Genomic DNA, 23534 nt, shown 5'->3' with positions numbered 1-23534 from the left:
ACACAAGGACACATCAGTGCTGCTGCAGCTCAGGTCTGTATGCTTCACCCGTAAAAGACCAAATTCTGTTCCGTTGATGTACTTTACAGTTTTCATGGTTTCCCTGATATGTTTTACGGAGACAGACGTGTGGCGTTCTCCGTGCAGTCTACTGCACGTTCATTTCCTGCACGACTTCCCTGTCTTCACCGACTTCGATGGTGATACAAGGTGTATATCGAGTGTCATAGAATCCATCAGACAAGTTATAATCGTACTTAACGGAAAAGCCTAAGAAGCCTGGTTCATCTGTTAATTGGAATCGCATCGTTCCGTCGACAATTACGTTCGTTACAGACAGAGTGCTTTTTATAATATCATCCTCGGCGGCCGACGTTGTTAAACCGCACATAATCTAAGGAGCTGCTCCTCTAATGAATGATATGGTTCCAGTCCTAATGGGTAAAATAATTACAGCTATAATTTGTAATGGGATAGCGCACTAGCGCACCAACAGTAGTGTGCGTAAATACCAACCTCCCCAATAGCACAGCCAGTATACGCAGTATCAGCAAGTGTGTGTGTGTGTGTGTGTGTGTGTGTGTGTGTGTGTGTGTGTGTGTGTGTGGTTTGAGGTTTTCGGGCGCTAAAAGTATCAGAAAACTCAAATACGTATCATGATATTTTAACAGAGGTAACTGCGTGTTTATACCCACAGAGAGGAACTGCCCAATTCCGTAGACTGTCAAGCGATGGTGCCGTATGTAGATAAATATCTTTATCTTATGGAAGCCATCGTACAAGCGGAAACTTAAGTTACGATTTAATGGCAGGATAAATTAGTTTATTTGTACCATTCTTGGCCTTTGTCCCAATAATCTGCTAATGATATTTTATCTGAATCCATGTGCTCTGTATGTGCAAACACAAATTTTTAGTCATCACATGACCTACCTGTGTAGTAAGCTGCTCGCTGCATGGTAATAACACAAAACACTATAAATAAGAATTAAAGAAAAGCACCACCCTTTTTCCAGGAGTCTACCAGTCTTTTGTACAAGCATGACACAGAGTTACTGTGAATTAAGTGTCGTAAGTCTTACGGAGAAGCCAATCTCGGTGGCTGCGACCGAGCACCGTTTCCACTTTTTTAACTTTCATTTCGGATCAGAGGAGTGCGTACTTGTAAGAGAGATATATCAAGGTTCGTTGATAAGTGTGGTATATTTCTATCTAAAAGAGACAAAATCTGTCGAACGGTGAAAGTATAGGTAAGCGTGATTCGTTTGATGAATTTGTTCAAATTTCCAACAAACCACAACGCCCAGGTGTTTGTTGGGAACCGTCTTAAGCGATCATGTCACAGCTTTCGCAGAAATGGATAAAGGCAAGTGTCGCGCAGTGATAAGATGTTTATCTTAAAAAGTGCCTTTTATCTAAAAAACAAACGAAATGAGTTCGTCTTTGTCATTATCATCATCAACAACAACAGCAACAACGAGACAATCATTATTATTATCCTCATCTGGTTGTTAGGTGAAGGACTCCTCTACACATTTATATGAAACATGGTCATCAGCTGTAAGCATTCAGGTCGCTTCTGCTTGTTCTATATTATCTATCCACTCTCCATGACTTAGTTTCTTACGCCTTCAGCAAACGAACGCTCTTGACCTATCTACATTGAGACTTTAGAAAGTAACATATGTCTTTGCGTTTCCTGCACGAAAGCGTCTGCTGCGGCACAGGTAACAGATTGATCACAGTGTGCGAGTGAAATAGCGCAGCTACTGGAAACTTACTCCAGTGTTTATGTGAGTGGAACAGCATGATTCTTGTTGGCAAAACGTCGAAATGTCACACAGATTCACCGTAGAATTCTGGCGGTATGTGGACCAAACACAATGTCGTGTCTATCCGTAGAGAAATCGTGCCAACAATTTGACCGGGACCGCTCAGAAACGTGTGATACTGTTTGGGAAGGAAGTCCATCGACATCGACCGCGTCCAGTAATCAAGGAACTGATTCGCAACAATCGCAGAATGAATATCTCTGCATAATGCTCAACAGATAAGCATTTCTGTACACGGTGATCATTCCACTGTCTGAGATCGTCTGCGGTATCTGAATTTGTGCTCACGCTCGGTTCCGCTATTGGTGTTATCTGCATACATAAACGGAAGATTTATTGCGTCTCTGAACTTCCTTGAGCGTCACTGCGTGGGAAACGATGATTTCGTAAGCCGTATCATTACAGGCTAGGAGACAAGGATCCCTCATTTCACACTTACAACAAAGACGGTGTCTATGGAATGGAGACTCACTTCCTAGCCTCTGCGGAAGAAATCCAAAGGGAAGGTCGTGGCCAACGTTTTCTCCGACTACAGAGGTTACAGAGTACTAGTGTGGAGAAGGTATCTCATTCCATAGAATCAGTAACAGTCACTGCTTCTGACGTTATCTAGAATAAAGTAAAGTGACAAATGTGTTCACAGTGTCCACATATATAAAATGTTTGATTCTGTCAGTGTGCATTGCATATGACGACCTAGTAGCCTGTGATAGTTTACAAATTGTCCATTGGATTGTACACACATCAAAAACAGTTTTGCATCACCTCGGTTCCGAGGGTTCCGGAAGCTGTACAGAAAACTGGAATAGAGATCAACATAAACATCATTTTCGCCCTTTTTGTTGCTCATGAAAACTGCACATTGCATATTGTACCACCATACAGCGAGACATTCAGAGGTGGTGGTCTAGATTGCTGTACACACCGGCACCTCTAATATCCAGTAGCACGTTCTCTTGCATTGATGTATGCCGGTATACTTCGTGGTCCATATTGTCCCACTCCTCAACGGCGATTCGGCGTAGATCCCTGAGAGTGGTTGGTGCGCCATGTCGTCTATAAACAGCCCTTTTCAATCTATCCCAAGCATGTTCGATTGGGTTCATGTCTGGAGAACATGCTGGCCACTCTAGTCGAGCGATGTCGCTATCCTGAAGGAAGTCATCCACAAGATGTGCACGATGGGGGCGCGAATTGTCGTCCATGAAGCCGAATGCCTCGCCAATATGCTGCCGATATGTTTGCACAATCGGTCGGAGGATGGCATCCACGTATCGTACGGCCGTTACTGCGCCTTCCATGACCACCAGCTGCGTACGGCGGCCCCACAATGCCACTCCAGAACAGCAGGGAATCTCCACCTTACTGCACTCGCTGGACAGCGTGACAAAGGCGTTCAGCCTGGCCAGGTTGCCTCAAACAGACGATTGTCTGGTTGGAGGCATATGCGACACTCATCGGTGAAGAGCACGTGATGCCAATCCCGAGCGGTCTATTCGGCATGTTGTTGGGCCCATCTGTACCGCGCTGCATGGTGTTATGGTTGCAAAGATGGGCCGTCAGGAATGAAGTTTCGCATCATGCAGCCTATTGCGCACAGTTTAGGTCGTAACATGCCGTCATGTGGCTGCACAAAAAGCATTATTCAACATGGTGGCGTTGCTGTCAGGGTTTCTCCGAGCCATAATCCGTAGGTAGCGATCATCCACTGAAGTAGTAGCCCTTGGGCGGCCTGAGCGAGTCTTGTCATCGACAGTTCTTGTCTCCCTGTATCTCTTCCATGTCCGAACAACATCACTTTGGTTCACTCCGAGACGCCTGGACACTTCCCTTGTTGAGAGCCTTTCCTCACAAAGTACCAATGCGGACGTGATCGAACCGCGGTATTGACCGTCTAGACATTGTTGAACTACAGACACCAACAGCCGTGTATCTCCTTCCTGGTGGAATGCCTGAAACCGATCAGCTGTCGGACCTCCCCCGTCTAACAGGCGCTGCTCATGCATGGTTGTTTACCTCTTTAGGCCGGTTTAGTGACATCTCTGAACGGTCGAAGGGACTGTGTCTGTGATACAATATCCACAGTCAACGTCTATCTTCAGGAGTTCAGGGAACCGAGGTGATGCAAAACTTTTTTGGTGTGTGTATTTTGTGTGACCTTAAGATGAATTGTAGATGAGCCGAAATTAGTAATCAAATAAAAATATAATTGCGACCTTGACTATTAAGAGGTTTTCTGCATCCACAGCTTAGTCTGTGAAGGAGTTGGTATGCACAGAGTTCATGGCAAAGCGTTCAAACATTAACGCCGATTCATATTGTTCAACATGACACTGCTAAGCCACGCGATAAAGAACAAGAGCCGTGGAAAATTAGCCAAAGGTACTGTTCTTTTGCACGACAATGCAACACTCCTCGCGCCAGCTACAACCCACGTTGTGCTTCAACGTTTTCGATAGAGGGCTGCGAGGCATCTGCCATAGAGTCCAGATTTGCATCACGTCATTTCCTTCTTTTCGGTAAGATGAAAGAACATCTGGGGGGAAAAGAGATTTTTCCGACGGTAAGGGTGCTCACACAGCAGCTCTCGAATGGCTACGTGATGAGGGAGTGGACTTCAATCTTGTAGAACGTTCGGACGTAGTTCACAAAGATTTGGTGATTACGTTGAAAATAGTATTGATTTCGTTCATCGTAATCGATGATTTTGGAATGCGTACATCTACGTCATTCATGATTTAAGCAATGGAACACTGCACCGGTTACGTGTTTTTTTCCTGCGTAGCACAACGCATTTCTAGAACATTTACGTGGCTGTTACGGGAGAGGTTTGCATGTATGTTTTTCCGCCTCTCTTTTGCTGTAGTCGTCTTGGGGCGTTTTCCTGACATTAGCATGCAGAAAACACTCTAAGACGATTACAGTCCAAGAGAGGCAGGAAAATAGACATGGGAACATCACACACATTATAATCACGTTTATATCTGCACTTGACAACGACAACAAATTCTCGAAACACGTTGTACTAAGCATGAAAAAATACGTAACTTTTACAGTATTTCATGGTTTAAATCACGAAAAATAATGTACATATGTCATTTTGAAGTGTAGTGCAGCATTCAATGGAACTTATTTCGCTTGCCATAATAATGTGTATTTTACTTTTCGAAATTCTGTCGAACAATCCCATCATGTGTCTACGTATCTCGAACGCCTACACTTTATTTCCTGAACATGATGAGTTCTCCCCCTTGCTTTACCCTGATCCTCTTCTTTAAATTATTGTGTCACCTAGTAAATCCCAACATGCATCTCTCCGTTCATAACCCTCAGTTTTTGAATGTTTTCGCTTTGGAAGTCCACATTTCACTGCCACAAGCCTAGTAACACAATCAGAGTGTCAACTTAAATTTTCAAACACATCGGAAGCACTTTAACGAAAACAATTTTTACTGTTCTGTTCATTTTCTCTCACGCTTATTCAGTCAATGTCTTCAACTACTCTAATTACACAGACTTATCAGTTAGTTAGTTGGATAAGTCGCACGCGTTTATCCGAGTATTGTACATAAGGCACATCCTGGACGCTCGTCTTTCTTTTCTTGCCAAGAAATGCTAAAATTCAAAGTATTTTGATGGTAGAACATTGAAATTAATTTCATGGGACTACTGAGGTGTTAAATATCTCACACGATCTGGTGAACAACATTCCAAACGGAGCTGTGTGAAGGAATAAAGTGCTCGGTGGTTGCCGCGTTTGTAGGCTCCAGAGGAAGAACGCTTGGGTAAATACATTTCGGAATCATATTTAGAGAAACTGAATATTCCGAACGATTTCTCCCGCTTTTACGCCTGTGGGATGCACACGAAACACTAATTAGATAGCAGTGACAAGACACTGGTTCAACTAAGGTGCAAATTTAAAAATTGGGCGACGATGGTTTCATGCGTGACTTTTAGTTTTTTAGTTGAGTATCTGGGAAAAAATGAAAAAAATGACAGTCCATTACCATGTAACGGTACTAAAATGAAATGATCGTATGGCATTTATTGGCCGGGGTATCCCCGTCGGAGTTCGAATGGTTCAAATGTCTCTGAGCACTATGGGACTTAATTTCTGAAGTCATCAGTTTCCTAGAACTTAGAACTACTTAAACCTAACTAAGCTAAGGAACATCCATGCCCGAAGCAGGATTCGAACCTGCGACCGTAGCGGTCGCGCGGTTCCAAACTGAAGCGCCTAGAAACCGCTCCTCCACACCGGCCGGCCGTCGGGGTTCGGCTGCCGTATTGCAAGTCTTTTTAGTTGACACCACTTTGGCGACTTGCGTGTTAATGATGATGAGAATGATGATGAAGGACACACAACACACAGTCCCCTGCCGGGAATCGAACCCGGGCCCACTTGCGTGGTGGGCTGAAACCCTGAACGGTACTGAATAGTATGAATAATTAACCTAAGGAGAAAAAAGATAAAAACTGATAAAAATACACTGAGGTGACATAAGTCATGGGATAGCGATACGAACATACACAGATGGCGTAATTCTTTAATTGCACCAGCGGATTCTCAATTAAGCATATTAGAATTCTGCGGTAACATACACTGAGGTGACAAAAGGCCTGCGATACCTCGTATAAAATGTTAGTGGATTTGCAGAACTATCATTTGCACTCAGGTGATTCGTGTGGAAAGGTTTCCGACGTGATTATGCTCGTATGACGGGGATTAACAGAGTTTGAACGCGGAATGTTAGTTGGAGCTAGACACCTGGGACATTTAATTCGGAAATCGTTGGTGAATTCTATATTCCGAGACCCACTGTGTCAAGAGTGTGCCGAGAATACAAAATTTCAGGCATTATCTCTCGCCCCGCTCAATGCAACGGCCGTCATCTTCACTTAACGACCGAGAACAGTGGCGTTTGTGTTAACTCGTCGCCGGCCGGTGTGGCCGTGCGGTTAAAGGCGCTTCAGTCTGGAACCGCGTGACCGCTACGGTCGCAGGTTCGAATCCTGCCTCGGGCATGGATGTGTGTGATGTCCTTAGGTTAGTTAGGTTTAATTAGTTCTAAGTTCTAGGCGACTGATGACCTCAGAAATTACGCCGCATAGTGCTCAGAGCCATTTGAACCATTTGTTAACTCGTCATTGCTAACAGAATAGCTAGACTGTGTAATAACCGCAGAAATCAATGTGAGACGTACGACGAAAACGGTGACATTTAACGTTATCCTGGGCTCGTGGTCATATCCCCTAGACTACTGGAAAACGTGGCCTAATCATATGAGCCCCTATTTCAGTTGGTAAGAGCTAGTGGCAGGTTTCGAGTATGGCACAGACCCCATGAAGTCATGGACTCAAGTTATTCAACAAGTACTGTTCGAGCTGGTGATGGCTTCATAATTGTGTGGGCTGCGTTTACATGGAATAGACTGGGTTCTCTGGTTCAACTGAACCAATCGTTGACAAGAAATGTTTATTTTCTGTCACTTGGAGACAATTTGCAGCAAACATCGATGGAATTTTTTGGGCAATGACACCGGATGCATGTTACCGGACTACGACTGTTCGCGATTGTTGTGGATGACCTGGCCATCCAGATTGCAGGACGTGTATCTCGTCGAACCTTTATGGGATATAGTCCTGCACATGGACGGCTACAGAGGCAGCATGGCTCACTATTTCTGCTGGAGACTTCCAACGTCTTGTTTAGTCCATGCCACATCGAGCACCTGCACTACGCCGGGCAAAATGAGGTCCGACACGAGGTATCGCAGGCCTTTTGTCACCTCAGTGTATGTTACCGCAGAATTCTAATATGCTTAATTGAGAATCCGCTGGTGCAATTAAAGAATTACGCCCACTGGAAGCTGAAATATTTCTGTTGTCATACCGTACTCCACATTTTCCTCTTAGTGATTTTTGAACGTGCTTTTTAACATATACTGATGGGAGAAATTTTCTTTGAGAGAAGACACTAGCTATGCTGTTTACGATATGCAATGTTGTTACAAATTGATTGTTTGAGAAAATTAAAATATGTATGTTGTATGTTAACCGGGGACCTAGAAATGACGGAGAGGCTCCATCCCTGCCGCAGCCGCAGTAGTCCACAACCCCACGACGACTGCTGCAGTCCACTTCACCCCTCCGCCGCCCCACACCGAACCCAGTGTTATTGTGCGGTTCGGCCCCCAGTAGACCCCCACCTCCCCCCCCCCCCCACCCCAGGGAACGTCAGACACCAGACGAGTGTAACCCCTATGTTTGGGTGGTAGAGTAACGGTGGTGTGCGCGTACTTGGAGAACTTCTTTGCGCAGCAATTGCCGACATAGTGTAGCTGAGGCGGAATAAGGGGAACCAGCCCACATTCGTCGAGGCAGATGGAAAACCGCCTAAGCACCATCCACACACTGACCGGCTCACCGGACCTTGACACAAGTCCGCCGGGCGGATTCGTGCCGGGGACCAGGCGCTCCTTCCTGCGCGGAAAAGCCGTGCGTTAGACCGCTCGGCTAACCGGGCGGGCAAATTAAAATATTATAATCTCATTAACCAAACGACACACCTGCCATCATGGGACAGAATAGTAGCCCACGGCCACTAGCCATTCAGAAGGATTATGATAAGACTGAGTCATCATGTCCAGGTGGAACAAAACCTCTTTTCTCTGGATGCCAGAAACCAGCACTGACATTCACAATAGCCAAGACCTGCCAGAAGTGGTGCTTTACAAGTTTATCACGGAAGACGTCCAGGTACGATAAATAATTTGTGTAGCTCTGTGGTCTGGTTTAGATGTCATTGAAGAAATATTTTTAGTTGAAAGACACGGTGACGTTTGATTAAAATGATTCTGATTTCTTATTTGTTTCTGGGTGCTTCGACTGGACATCATTTACAGAAAACACTTGCAGGACATGCTAGTAAGCAGGCACCTTGGCGGCGTTGGAGGAGTAGGGTTCGTCGAAGAGGGACCATATCTTGGGCTTGATGTGTTGCCACCTGGAGAGCGTTCCGTTGAAGTAGTCCTCCTCGAAGCCGAACTTGCGGGCGATCTCCTCGTCGCTGGGCTTCTCCGTGTCCAGGTCCAGCCTGTCCAGCACGGCCAGCGTCTCCTGCGTGTCCCGGTGCTGCCAACACAACAAAACAAAAGTCACTCGCCATAGCCACCAATACCCTACAACAATACGTACTATCACAAATGCTACAAGGTCGTTCAAAATGAATAGGACAAAAAGTATTCCTGTGACTACAGTAACGAATTTATTTCAGAAATACACAAATAGACTTTAATGTTAATTCTCATATTTTGGGCTGGTAACAATGAAACGATGAAAAATCGCTGTTATTTTTCATCGCTATCGTTAGTGGTTAAACTAGTGGCATCAGCGATGGGAAAGGCGTATTGTCTTGTAGAATATCACTAATAATCGTTGTTCAAAGACATTTCCCAACGAAGTTTGGAAAAGTGCATATTCGTACAATCCACGAAGGAAGCACCAGAGAAAGAAATGTGACGCAGTCAACAATTTGGCTTGTACTGCGCGAGTGTCTGCTTACAGAAATCAGATGCTGTGGGCGTTGAAACCAGCCGATAAACGAAAGGGGAGAAAATTAAGCATTGATGTTCAAGCACGTATGAAAGCGGATGGTTTCGCAGAGACTTGTGTTCCATGACGAAGCCACACCCACTTAAGGACATAATTTGAGAATATGGGGTACATAGAACCCATACTCTTTCTGTAATATGACCGTGATTTTCTGAAACTTAAAAATTTTTGCATGATCACAAATAGCATAGTCTTGGTCCTTTCTTTTTTGCAGAATCAACTGTTACAGGCATAACCTATTTCGATATGCTTTCTCTCTGGTTATTGCCTTAGTTGACAGAAGAGGTACCCCATTTCATTTTGCAGCAGGACGGAGCCTTGCTACATTGATGTAAACTCGTACGTAGTCACTTCAAGGAGCATCTTCGACAGTGGTGGATTGGTCGTGCTGGGTCGAATGATGTGCCGTTCATGTTGTTGTGCGCAACCTCTGCCCCCCCCCTCTCCCCTCCCCCCCCAGGTCGTCTGACCTTACAACCTTACAACAATAGACTGTGAAGAACACAGATTACGTGCTTCCATTTCCGCAGGACTTACAGCAGCTAAGGCACCAGATAGTCAGTTAAGTTCGATCGGGTCTGGCAGGAAATGCAGTACCGGATAGACAACTGCAGTGTCACACATGGAGCCATATCAAAATTGTGTGAACATCCATAGGAACTGTCAGGATAAACGTTCCAGACTATAAATGCACTTCTGAAATAAAGTCATTACTGTAGTCACAAGTATACTTTCTTTTAGTTCCATTCATTTTGAATCACCCTGCTGCCATAAGGGTGCAGTCATATGGCTGCGACTTATGACCACAGCAGTTGAGTCCCATAGTGCTCAGAGCCATTTGAACCAATCATATGGCTGCTTGTTGCTCATGTAGAGCAGTGCTCTCTCAGAAAATGCGAATGCAATTGTTGCAAGTAGAAGTTAGTATAAAAGAGTGGTGAGTTTTGTGACGAAATAGTAGTCGAACGTCTTAATGGCTTGCACTTCGCGGACTCACGTTTCAAGATATCCTGTTGAGATGTCGGATACATATGCTCCGTCTGGAATAAGTGGATGAAAAGTTACACAAGTAGTATTTTCATTATACTACGAGTGTGGCGTCGTGGAGCTTAACAGTCATCCGAGACTGGACTGCTATCGGCAGAGGTGGAGACCTGCAGACTTGACGCTTTCGTTTGAAATATCAACACAAGAGAAAGTGTACGGCGAATGATAAATATTTTATGAGTGGCTGAAAATTTTATTCACTGGCGAATCGTCGGGACTACATACGTGGGTGCCCTTGTGAGTAGAAACTGTTTGTCAAGCAAGAATTTTCATCTGTGTCTATAAGGACGAAATATTTGTATATAACGAAAAATATATCAGTCAGCAAGATGCCAGTGGATATCAGGTGCGGTTAGGATATGGTTAATAATTACAGTTCACAGAAGAAATGTATTGCTACAGAAGATTGTTGAGGATTAGGTGGGTAGATCGAATAGCTAATGAGGAGATACTGAATCGATTTGGGGGAAATAAAGGAATTTATGTGACATAGATCCTGAAAGGTATAAAGCAATCGTCAGTTTGATAAAGGAAGTGTGAGTGATAAAATAATTATAGAGGGAGATCAAGACTCGAATAGTGCAAGTGGATGCAGATTGCGTTAATTAACCAGAATAAGGGCACTTGCACAGAATAAACTAGCGCGAAAAGTTTCGTGAAACGAGTCTTCAAACTGAGGGCTACAACAGCGATAGCAAAAAAGAAACAATTATGTACGAATGATTATAAAATGTGAACAGTGCAGCTCACATTTACGTTTTTTTCCCCCTTGTCTCAATAATGATCAATTTACTACTGGCTTATGTCCGTTATTCAAAGCGAGCCTTTTCTGCAAACTCTGTGGAAATTAGTTAGTTACAGACATGGGTGTCGTTAGCGGAACAGCAATTCGGGGTTGAACGTGACGCGCATAACAAGTAGTTGGACAATGCAAGTGCCGTTCAACAGAGTTCATTATAGTATGTGAGTGTGTGTGAGTACGAGTATACACACATTTTCTGCCGGTCTGGTCACATACTCTATATCGTAATTAAATTGTACACTGTATCACAAACGGAATCCAGCTCTAGTTAAATCCTGGTGAAGCTCACTTCATTATTCAGATCCTGTTGCGTCGTTTAGGAACCACACTTCGTTGTCATTGCAACAGTATAGCTCCATGTTTGTTTATGAGTATTGCATTCTGCATTTTGGAAGGAAATAAAGACACAGAAGGACCTTGAAACTGTGATACACAGCGAGGCGTTATGGGATGTGTCAGTGAACTATGCGCTGGTGACTGAATCTAGAAGGCCAGTTGATTGTGTCGACAATATTTCTAATTTCGTTGTAGAGTTCATTTCGGCACACGTTGGTTCACTAAGGCTTCGCAGGACCATAGAGAGAGAGAGAGAGAGGTAGCATACGTTTAAAAATACAATGGTTCTGTACTAAAAGCCACCAACCGCATTTACTTTTCTGTTTTTGTGACTTATGGCGCAGTCACTTCAAAAAAGGCTGTTCCTGAGGAACGTGCAATTGTTCTCAGTGTAAACGGAAAACGTCGTTCCGTTTATTATTACAAACGTAATGTTGTAAGAAGTTTAATTCTACGAGACCAATCGGTAGAGAAGATTCCGAAGAGACAGGTGCAATGTTCAGTACATCGATATTTATTGTCTGGTACGATAGAACAGTGAGGCGAGGCAAATGATGCAGAAGGTAGTGAATATTCTTCGTATTTTGCTCTATAGAGGACATCCCAATTGACCACAAAAAATAACTTTCTGTTCATGAAGAAATAGCAACTTTTCTTCAAATGTGTGGTGCACCACAGTAGTGGGATATCGTTTAGCCAATCCTCCATAGCAAAAGAGTTAGCGAATTTGAAATGCATCGCTGTGAATAATACCTACAGTCCAGCAATCGGTGATAAGCTGCATAAAGAATAAACATCAGTAGCTGAGTGCAGAAGTCCCCTCGTCTTGCTGTTTTCGAGATCCTAATTCGTGAAGATTCAATTTATGGAGAATCTCTCTTATGATTTATCTAAGCTTTTTAAATACCTGGATTTGCTTGTCGTTGTCACTACTGGTCATAAGTTTCACCATAATTACATTAGCAATGAACGCCCCCATAGGGAAAAGTATGTGGGTCGGGCGTATACACTGATGATACCAAACATTATCATCACCTGCTTAATGGCGTGTTTCGTAGTCTCTGAACGAAATATATCACTGATTCTGTGTATCAGGCATCCGACAGTTTGTTGGCAGGTTTATGGAAGTATTGAGTATTAGATATCGACACACAGAACACTTAATTTCCGTAAATAACGTGTTACTAATTTTCGCAGATGACGAAGAAATTGATGAAATGCATGATAAAAGAAATTATTCAGGTAGTGAAGGGAGACGAAAATTTAATAGTCATGGGTGACTGGAATTCAAGAGTAGGAAAAGGGTGAGAAGGAAACATAGTAGGTGAATATGGATTGGGGATAAGAAATGAAAGAGGAAGCCGCCTGGTAGAATTTTGCGCAGAGCATAACTTAATCATAGCTACTGACGGCCTTGGGAGAGCCAGTCCTGACAAAACTCTACCATCTGGTGAGCAAGATGTACGAGACAGGCGAAATACCCTCAGACTTCAAGAAGAATATAATAATTCCAATCCCAAAGAAAGCAGGTGTTGGCAGATGTGAAAATTACCGAACTATCAGTTTAATAAGTCACAGCTGCAAAGTACTAACGCGAATTCTTTACAGACGAATGGAAAAACTGATAGAAGCCGACCTCGGGGAAGATCAGATTGGATTCCGTAGAAATGTTGGAACACGTGAGGCAATACTGACCCTACGACTTATCTTAGAAGAAAGATTAAGGAAAGGCAAACCTACCTTTCTAGCATTTGTAGACTTAGAGAAAGCTTTTGACAATGTTGATTGGATTTGTAGCCTCTCCCCGATGTTATTCAATCTGTATATTGAGCAAGGAGTGAAGGAAACAAAAGAAGAATTCAGAGTAGGTATTAAAATACCTGGAGAAGAAATAAATACTTTGAGGTTCGCCGATGACATTGTAATTCTGTCAGAGACAGTATAGGACTTGGAAGAGCAGCTGAACGGAATGGACAGTGTCTTGAAAGGAGGGTATAAGATGAACATCAACAAAACCAAAACGAGGATAATGGTAGTTGAATGAAGTCGGAGAATTAGATTAGGAAATGAGACACTTAAAGTAGTAAAGGAGTTTTGCTATTTGGGGAGCAAAATAACTGATGATGGTCGAAGTAGAGAGGATATAAAATGTAGACTGGCAATGGCAAGGAAAGCGTTTCTGAAGAAGAAAAATTTGTTAACATCGAGTATAGATTTAAATGTCAGGAAGTCGTTTCTGAAAGTATTTGTATGGAGTGTAGCCATGTATGGAAGTGAAACGTGGACGATAAATAGTTTGGACAAGAAGAGAATAGAAGCTTTCGAAATGTGGTGCTACAGAAGAATGCTGAAGATTAGATGGGTAGATCACGTAACTAATGAGGAGGTATTAAATAGAATTGGGAAGAAGAGAAGCTTGTGGCACAACTTGACTAGAAGAAGGGATCGGTTGGTAGGACATGGTCTGAGACATTGAGGGATCACCAATTTAGTATTGGAGGGCAGCGTGGAGGGTAAAAATCATAGAGGGAGACCAAGAGATGAATACACTAAGCAGATTCAGAAGGATGTAGGCTGCAGTAAGTACTGGGAGATGAAGAAGCTTGCACAGGATAGAGTAGCATGGAGAGTTGCATCAAACCAGTCTCAGGACTGAAGATCACAACAACAACAATTTTCGCACGCAGTGATGGCGCCCGACGGCGACCCAGATGGGTTCCCTAGATTTTAAGTCAGGCGAATTTCGTCACTGAAACATCAACGTGCTATGCTCCTCACTGTAGCAAGCTGAAAGATGACATAGCCGTCGCGGAAGGCTTCAAGCATGAAGGGATGCAAGTGGTTCGCAACTGTCACCGTGTCTTCGATTACTACCACAGGTCCCATGCCAGCGCAGGAGGATGTCACCCACAGCATAATACAGCTCCCACCAACTTGCCTCCATGGTGCGCTGCACGTTTCGAGCCGTCGTTCACCTCGATGACGGCGTTTGTATAATAAAAAAGTAATTCACCCGAAGAGGCTACACGTTTCCATTGATCGACGGTCGAATCCCTACGGTCCCGTGCCCACTGCAATCGTATTTGACGATGTCATTGGGTCAACATGTGAACACGTAAGGATGGTCTGCTGCGGAGCTCCACGTTCAATAATGTACGATGAACGGTGTACTCCGAAACACTTACGCGTGCACCAGCATTGTGCTCTTCCGGCAGAGATGTCACAGATCACCATCTATCCTATTTTACAGAGCTGACAAGCCCCCGAACCCCACATTCTGCAAAGAGCCGTGGATGTCCAACCATTTAGCTCCTAGTGGTGGTTTGACTGTCCATCTACCTCTTTCCGTAGATGCTCGCGACAGTCGCACGTTAATATTCGACCGGCTTCGCCGTTTTAGAGACACTCGTTCACAGCTCTGCGTAATAATAATCTGGCCTTTGTCAAAGTCGCTTATCTGAATGTATTTCCCCGTCTGCAGTCCATATCCTCGCTAGGGTGATCCCCCGTCCGCATCTGATCTACTTGCATGCTTTTGTTACTCGCGCTCGCGTATGTACTTCGATAGCCACAAAGCGGTGTGTGGCGGAGGGCACAATTCACGCCAAAGTCATATTCCCCCCCTCCCTCTGTCCCACTCGCGAATCGCGCGAGGGAAAAACGACTGTCTGAAAGGCTCTAATTTCCCTTATCTTTGAATGGTGATCACTGCACGATTTGAAAGTTGGTGGTCATAATATATGCTCTACATCCCCGGTGAAGATAGGATTTCGGGATTTAGTGAGCAGCCCCTTCCGTTTAGCGCGCCATCTATCTGCAAGTGTGTCCCACTTCAAACTTTTCATGAGATTTGTAAAGCCCTCGCGATGGTCAAATGTGCCAGTCACGAATCTTGCCGCTCTTTTTTGGACCTACTCAATCTTTTGAATCAGACCCAACTGGTAACGGTCCCATACAGACGAACAATACTCGAAGACTTGACGAACTCACGTATTGTAAGCTATTTCCTTTGTTGAAGGACTGCATCGCTTCAGGATTCTACCGACAAACCGCAATCTAGAGTTAGCCTTACCCGTTACTTGTGTAATCTCATCATTCCATTTAAGATCATTTCGAATAGTCACCCCCAAATACTTGACGGATGTTACCGCTTCCAAAGACTGGGCATTTATTTTGTACTCTTACATTAATGGGGATTTTCGCCTTGTTATACGCATTAGGTTGCACGTACTAATATTGAGACAGAACTACCAATCATTACACCACGGATTTATTTTCTGCAAATCCTCATTAATTTGTTCACAACTTCCGTGTGATACTACTTTTCTGTAGACTACAGCATCATCGGCAAAATGGCTCTGAGCACTATGGGACTCAACTGCTGAGGTCATTAGTCCCCTAGAACTTAGAACTAGTTAGACCTAACTAACCTAAGGACATCACAAACATCCATGCCCGAAGCAGGATTCGAACCTGCGACCGTAGTGGTCTTGCGGTTCCAGACTGCAGCGCCTTTAACCGCACGGCCACTTCGGCCGGCATCATCGGCAAACAGGCGGTGGACATTGATCACAATGTTTTGTTTTGTCGGTGTACAAATCAGAGAGTAATGATTGTGAAATGTCATTTCGCACATTCGGTCTTCGCAACGCAATTCCTCACATACTAGCAACACAAAAATATCGATCCTGGCCATATATCGGTCAGTAAATAGAAGTTAAAGATTGGCAATCTGACAACACTGTAATAACAAGTACTTTAACTACCTGTGTTAGCATTCGACAGTAGTTCTGTGGAGTCGGTGCAGTGGATAGTAATTCGTGTTAGCATGCAGAAGGTTGAGTGTTCGTTCCTGGGTTGGAGCTAAATGTACTCTGCATGGTATCTGGCGTCTTAATCATGATACAGCGATTACAGTGGATCTTCTACAAAACATTTGCACTTACGTACCACGAACACAGAAACTGAAGTACAATCGTTTTCGCTGGTCAGCTTTTAAAGAAGCCTTTTGCACGTCGTTGACACGAACTGTTTCGCGCCAAACCTGTTTTCTGTTATCGTCACCCAATGGCCCCTCGTTTAGTGCCAACTATTATTCCTACCACATCCTGGTCCGCTACATTTCGTTAGAGCCTTACGTCACCAGTAGGGCTAGTAAAATGCTTTGCAAATAACTTCCAAACTCGATTACCATTTGTATGTATTATCACCGTGGAACTACTAATTATGCCTTTCAACACTGAATCTGATCGGTTTATGCTGTTTAGTAAGTATCTCTATGCGTTATTACTATTATTATTATCGACTGAAATTTGGAAACATAATTTCCATTACCGTTAGAGAAACAGTGTAAATGTCGGAAACGTGTGGCTTGTGAAACAGTAAATATTACAGTATTATATGGCAGAATATAGTTAGTAAATAAAATAAAATACGCGTCGACACAGAATCGAACCACCGACATCCTGCATGCTAACCCAAAACGCTACCCACTGCACCAAAAACACAGAGCTAATGATCTAACAGAAATAATTATTATACTTGTGATTACAGTGTTGCCAGATTGCTAAACTTTAACGCCAATTTACTACCCGAAATATGTGCAGGACGAAATATTTTTTGAGAGTGATTTTTGTGATGTTAGTATGTGAGGAATCGCGTTGCGAAGTCCGAGTACGCGAATTTTTCTTAAGCCTGTACATACCAGACTGACAGGATGTTTAAAATAAGGTTCAGTGAGCACATGCTAACTAAGAAAGTCCAGGTTAAACAAAAGAGCGCGTTTGCTGAACGTATTAAATTAAGTGGCACTAATCTCAATCATAAGAACACTTGAGATTACTGTATCTTTTTCAAAAAGGGAAAAAGCTGTATCTACTCGAGGAGCTATATCTATATGTTGATAAGGACAAGTTGCTAAACAATCAACTGATTAGCAGAAATCAGGTATATTATGATACAATGCTTCCAGTGTTTAGACAGTTGTTACAACGATATCTTTTATTTTACGTCAAAATCATTATTTTTAACTTGTTCGTTTAGTTGTGAGTGATGTTGAGAGAGTTATATTTCAAGAAAGGGTCTTATTAATGGCCTTATTTTATCGAAGGTGGCTTTACCTTCTATATCCCGTAAATTACGTTTTTTTGATGACTAAAAATAGGTCTTTGTCAGCAGTTCGCGGTGCTTATGACTGTCCCTGATCCTGATGCCTTGATGTTTGGATTGTTGATCCTTTACGCACACAATACGCATGCACTTGAAAATTTAGCTATTTTACTCTGTATGACAGTTTTAATGACATAGTTGGACGTGCCTTTTTTTCATGTAGTCAGTTTATCTTTTTTTCTGCTTTATGTGGGGTTCCTTAATGGGATTGCAATGGCATGCATGTATGCACCTTAATTTTTTTAAGTTTTACGAAGCTTCTGTATTTCGTAGACGTAGCTTACGACGCACCACCTGTACACCTCTTGCCACACTATCCGCAGTATTTGCGTCTTGATCCGTCACGGTATATTTGTGTGCGTGCCAAACGGACACTGTGCTTTGTGTAGCTCACGTATTTTGTAAATATGGCCTTATTTTGTACTGCTGTGGTTGAGTCAGCTGGTGTGCTGAAGGTAATATGAAATAGCTGAAGTACTTACGGTATAATATTTTTTCTTTGACATTTGCATTACATAAATTCTTTTCTCCTCAATTACGCAAAAAAAATATATAGAAGCACTTTCACAATTGGAAGCATTCAGTAACCTGAGAGAAATTTTTATATATTATGTTCTTTATATTATTTAAAAATGCATTAACAACCGAACACCAATAAGTTTATAATAACCGGTCGTGACACAAATTTTCACCTGTCTCCGTTGATATATATCAACGCCCTTCAGCAGCTGAATGTATTAATATATAATTCTAATTTCGTTCTAGACGGCTGCAGGTCGACATGTCCGAAAGAACAGACTCCATATCCATATAAGTATATCTAGGCTGTGGTTTGTCTATCCGCAATATTGCTGCTCGCATTGGTTGGTGGTCTCACGACAGTCATGCTGATATGGAACTGATGGATTCAGAGCTCCATACTCAAAACAGCGCAAAATGTCACTTGCCCCATGCGATTAGTGCCCAATAGGATAGAAATTATTCACTCGGCCTTGCAGCATCGTACAGCCACGTCACAAGTCTTGAGTGAGGAAATGGGCTTCTTTGCAGCACGACAAGAATCCACACGGAAAGTACAACAAATTTTTGACAGATTGCCAGCATGGCAATCATTGCTGCTGTTTCCCTTGGCGCAGAAGGAGAGAGGCACGCTGTTCCAGCGTAATGCCAAGTGCTGGCACGATGATGGAGAACGGAAAAGTAAAGCGGGCTGTGAGACGACGTCAGCCAATAGTACGCTGACCAGGACGACACCAAGACAGGAGCGGCATCTACACGAAGAGAATATAAGCGCCGCGCCGCATAGCTGCGTACCGTTCACGTGTGCCGTCGCCATCATCCATGTTATGTGCGCCGTGTCAACTAGTGTTAGTGATGTTTCTCGTCCAGCGTGAACGGCTCCATGTTTTTTTGTTTTTTAGTGTCTACATTTTTTTGCCCGCCGTTTTGACTGTATTCTCTGTGCCACCTCTATGTAATACTTATTGTCAAACTCAAGGCTGAAGAGCGGCGTACTCTGCTGCTGACAGCCCGCCTTTGTATAAGGTGTTTAAAATCACAATAAAGAAAAAAAAATAGCTGCGGCCGGAGTGGACGATGGGCCGTCATACAAACGCTACAGCAGTGACTTATGAACTGCATTGTTTTGCTTGCACTGAAATTGTATATACCGAAGGACATTGATTATTTGCATATCGCCATTTGCTTGCGACACACCTTTGCGAATATGCAAAGTTAACTATTATCAATTTAACGTCCGGTAATAAACTCCATTATTAGGATTTGCTTGAATTGTTGTCTAGCGATCTGAGAATTAGACAATTAGACGAGTGGCCAGAACACAGTATTGACGACGAGGATTCAAAAAACACTGCGCCTCGTGGCCACGGAATTTTCGCAGGGGTGTTTACTTGCTATAACAGTCTCTTATCATGTTTTTGCTAATCAGTGTTTTAAGGTGGGCATTGCAGAAATTTGCTTTTTCTTGCCTGCCTTGTCTGTTTGTTGCATTTGTCTCTTCCGATATGCCCACCTCACCTATCCCATTCCCTGCTCCAGCGCCACAGCTGCCAGCGTTAAATGCAATGCAGCTAATGCAGATGTTTAAATTTCAGAGCCAGCAAATATCCTCGCTGCTAATCAGGGTACAGCAGCTCCTGGTGAACGAAACTGCTAATGCAGCGCAAGCTACACCTCCCGCAGCTCCAAGTGCAATACTGTCTTTTCGCCAGTTTCATGTACAAGAAGAGGAATGGCTCGAGTGGTTGCAACAGTCTGAAGCCCATGTAATTGCTCCAAACGTACCAGGTACTGTGAACCTTCCCTATGTATTGTCCACAGTAGGCAGTGCAGTGTTTAGACTCATCCAAAACTGTTCTCTGACGCCGCTACGAATGAACTTTCCTATGATCAGGTTGTAGATTCGCTAACTAACTGTTATGATCAACAACTGAATGTGGTAGCAATGGCTCTGAGCACTACGGGACTCAACTTCTGAGGTCATTAGTCCCCTAGAACTTAGAACTAGTTAAACCCAACTAACCTAAGGACATCACACACATCCATGCCCGAGGCGGGATTCGAACCTGCGACCGTAGCGGTCTCGCGGTTCCAGACTGCAGCGCCTAGAACCGCACGGCCACTTCGGCCGGCGAATGTGGTAGCAGCTAAGTAGCAATTCTTTGATTGTAAAAAACGGCCAGAACAAACTTTTCGTTAGCGGGTCACAGATTTGCAGGGTATGACGAGGAAATGCAAATTCAAACGTGCTTGTGTTGTTTTATAGTCAGATGTTACATTGAGTGATGCGATCATGTACAATGTAACTGATGACTAACTCAGAGAACAGATTTTGAAACAGTCCGATCCATCATTTCAGCAAGTAGTGCAAATATTAGATCAGTAAGATTCAGGTGCCCTTTTGGCCAATAAGTTTGAGCAGCCAACTATTTGCCAGGTTCAGTCCCTTGTTTGCGACGGACCCACTCAGCTGCGGCAGCTTGCGCTCTCCACGCCTCGTAAGCAACTCTTCACGCCGCTCAGCTCGCTAAGCAGGCGGCTACACAGGTGAACGGAATAAAATAATGCTCTCGGCACTCTTGATGGCACACACGCCAAGACTGCCCCTCCCTACAAGCACCGTGTTACGCTTGTGGCAAGAAAGGGACATATACAATCCGTATGTTTGCAACGGAACCAAAATAACAATTTGGTCCACTCGCAAAAATTTAGTCACAAGGCCGTGTCATTACTGTAGTATATTCAAAGTCTGCAAACAGGCATTGTCAAAACTAGCAAGTGAGCAGTTTCTTCAATGCTACGTCAGTCCAACAAACTTTTTGTTCATTTGCTTCTTTGTGGGAAATATGTGAAATTTCAGTTGGACACAGGTACCTCTGTTGCATTGCTGAATCATCACACACATGAAGTGTTAGGCTCCCCATGCCTGTCTAAAGCTAGCACCCACCTAACGGCTTATAATGGACAAGACTTTCTCTTTCTCAGAAAAGGTACTTTGCTTGCCATGTATCGTTCACATACGCGAAAAGTGACTCTTACGGTGTTACAATCATGCGATTGTGAGAACATATTTGGTCTTGATTCATTTGATTTGTTTGGCTTTAACATTCAGGACATTGTGTTGTCAGTTCCTGCATCCCATGCAAAAGAATTCTTGGAATTCTTTTCTGAAGTTTAAGCAAGGCTACCAATTTTTTTGCACGTATTACTCTCAAAGACAGGGCTCTGCCGAAATTTTGCTGGGCCAGAAATGTTCCCATTGCATTATGCGTCAAAGCCGCTGCTGAACTTAAAGAATTGCAAAATAGTGGAGCTATTGCGCACGTACAAGCTAGTCAATGGGCAAGTCCACTGGTTTTACTCCCCAAGCCTTCTGATCACATTCGTCTCTGTGTTGGCTTTAAGTCTAAAGTCAACCCACAAACTGTGATTGATACTTACCCATTGCCACACCCAGAGGATCTCATGGACAGATTAGATGCTGGTTGCTACTTTTCAAAAATTTATTTGCGCGATGCGTATCTTCAAATTCTGGTCGATGAAGAATCTCAGAAAGTGTGTATAGTGAATACTCATTAGATTAGATGCTGGTTGCTACTTTTCAAAAATTGATTTGCGCGATGCGTATCTTCAAATTCTGGTCGATGAAGATTCTTAGAAAGTGTGTGTAGTGAATTCTCATTTGGGATCGTTTAAATATTTGCATTTGCCTTTTGGCAGTGCTTCTGCACCCGCCATTTTCCAACGGTATTTGAAACAGTTTACTGCACAAGTGCCAAAGTGTTCAAATCATTTGGATGACATTGTCGTAGCAGGTTGTATTCCTGAAGAACATATTGCTAATTTGCGTGCTTTGTTTCATGTTTTATCTAATGCAAGACTAGAGTGTAGATTGGGCAATTGTGATTTTTTTAAAACCTGAGTTGCAGTATGTTGGTGACGTCTTCAGTTGCATTTGCTAACCATAAGAGATTTGCCAGTTCCTCGCAGTGTCACAGAACTGCAGTCTTAGGGAAAATGAACTTTTACGTTCGGTTGATAGCAAAGTTACCTTAAGGAAAGGCAAACCCACGTTTCTAGCATTTGTGGACTTAGGGAAAGCTTTTGACAGTGTTGACTGGAAAACACTCTTTCAACTTCTGAAGGTGACAGGGTTCAAATACAGGGAGCGAAAGGCTATTTACAATTTGTACAAAAACCAGATGGCAGTTATAAGAGTCGAGGGGCATTAAAGAGAAGCAGTGGTTGGGAAGGGAGTGAGACAGGGTTGTAGCCTATCCCCAATGTTATTCAATCTATGTATCGAGCAAGCAGTAAAGGAAACAAAAGAAAAATTTGGAGTACGAATTAAAATCCATGGAGAAGAAATAAAAGCTTTGAGTTTTGCCGATGGCATTGTAATTCTATCAGAGACCAAAAAGGACCTGGAAGAGCAGTTGAACGGAATGGACAGTGTCTTGAAAGGAGGATATAAGATGAACATCAACAAAAGCAAGACGATATAATGGAATGTAGTCTAATTAAATCACCTGATGCTGAGCGAATTAGGTTAGGAAATGAGACACTTAAAGCGATAGATAAGTTTTGCTGTTTGGATGACTGATGATGGTAGAAGTAGAGAGGATATAAACTGTAGACTGGAAATGGCAAGAAAAGCGCGTCTGAAAACATCGAGTATAGATTTAAGTGTCAGGAAGTCTTTTTCTAAAAGTATTTGTATGGAGTGTAGCCATGTATAGATATGAAAATGGACGATAAATAGTTTAGACAAATAGAGAATAGAAGCGTTCGAAATGTGGTGCTACAGATTAATGCTGAAGATTAGATAGGTAGGTCACATAACTAATGAGATAACGAATACAATTGTGGAGAAGAGGAATTTGTGGCACAACTTGACTAGGAGAAGGAATCGGTTGGTACGACATGTTCTAAGGCATCAAGAGATCACCAATTTAGTATTTGATGGTGGCGTGGAGGGTAAAAATTGTAGAGGGAGACCTAGAGATGAGTACGCTAAGCAGATTCAGACGAATGTAGGTTGCAGTAGGTACTTGGAGATGAAGAAACTTGCACAGGATAGAGTAGCATGGAGAGCTGCATTAAACCAGTCTGCGGACTGAAGATCACACAACAACACGAATGCTGCGCAAATCGCTGCTCCATTGCATCGCTTGAGTCGCAAGAACGTCACCTTTGTTTGGACAGATGAGTGC

The 23534-nt window shown here is 43.2% G+C and overlaps 1 protein-coding gene across 1 annotated transcript in view; it reads right to left on the bottom strand.

Annotated features, from left to right (window-relative positions):
* LOC126455538 (potassium voltage-gated channel protein Shaw-like) overlaps positions 1-23534 on the bottom strand; it is a 451812-nt gene that overhangs the window by 96815 nt on the left and 331463 nt on the right. Inside the window, exon 3 of the mRNA XM_050091289.1 lies at positions 8775-8969. Coding sequence (XP_049947246.1) covers positions 8775-8969 — 195 coding nt within the window. The remainder of the gene's footprint in view (positions 1-8774; positions 8970-23534) is intronic.

The sequence above is a fragment of the Schistocerca serialis genome, chromosome 2 (assembly GCF_023864345.2).
Source record: "Schistocerca serialis cubense isolate TAMUIC-IGC-003099 chromosome 2, iqSchSeri2.2, whole genome shotgun sequence".
Lineage (NCBI taxonomy): Eukaryota > Metazoa > Arthropoda > Insecta > Orthoptera > Acrididae > Schistocerca > Schistocerca serialis.
Note: the sequence above shows the minus strand (reverse complement) of the source record. Positions and strands in the feature narration are given on the sequence as shown.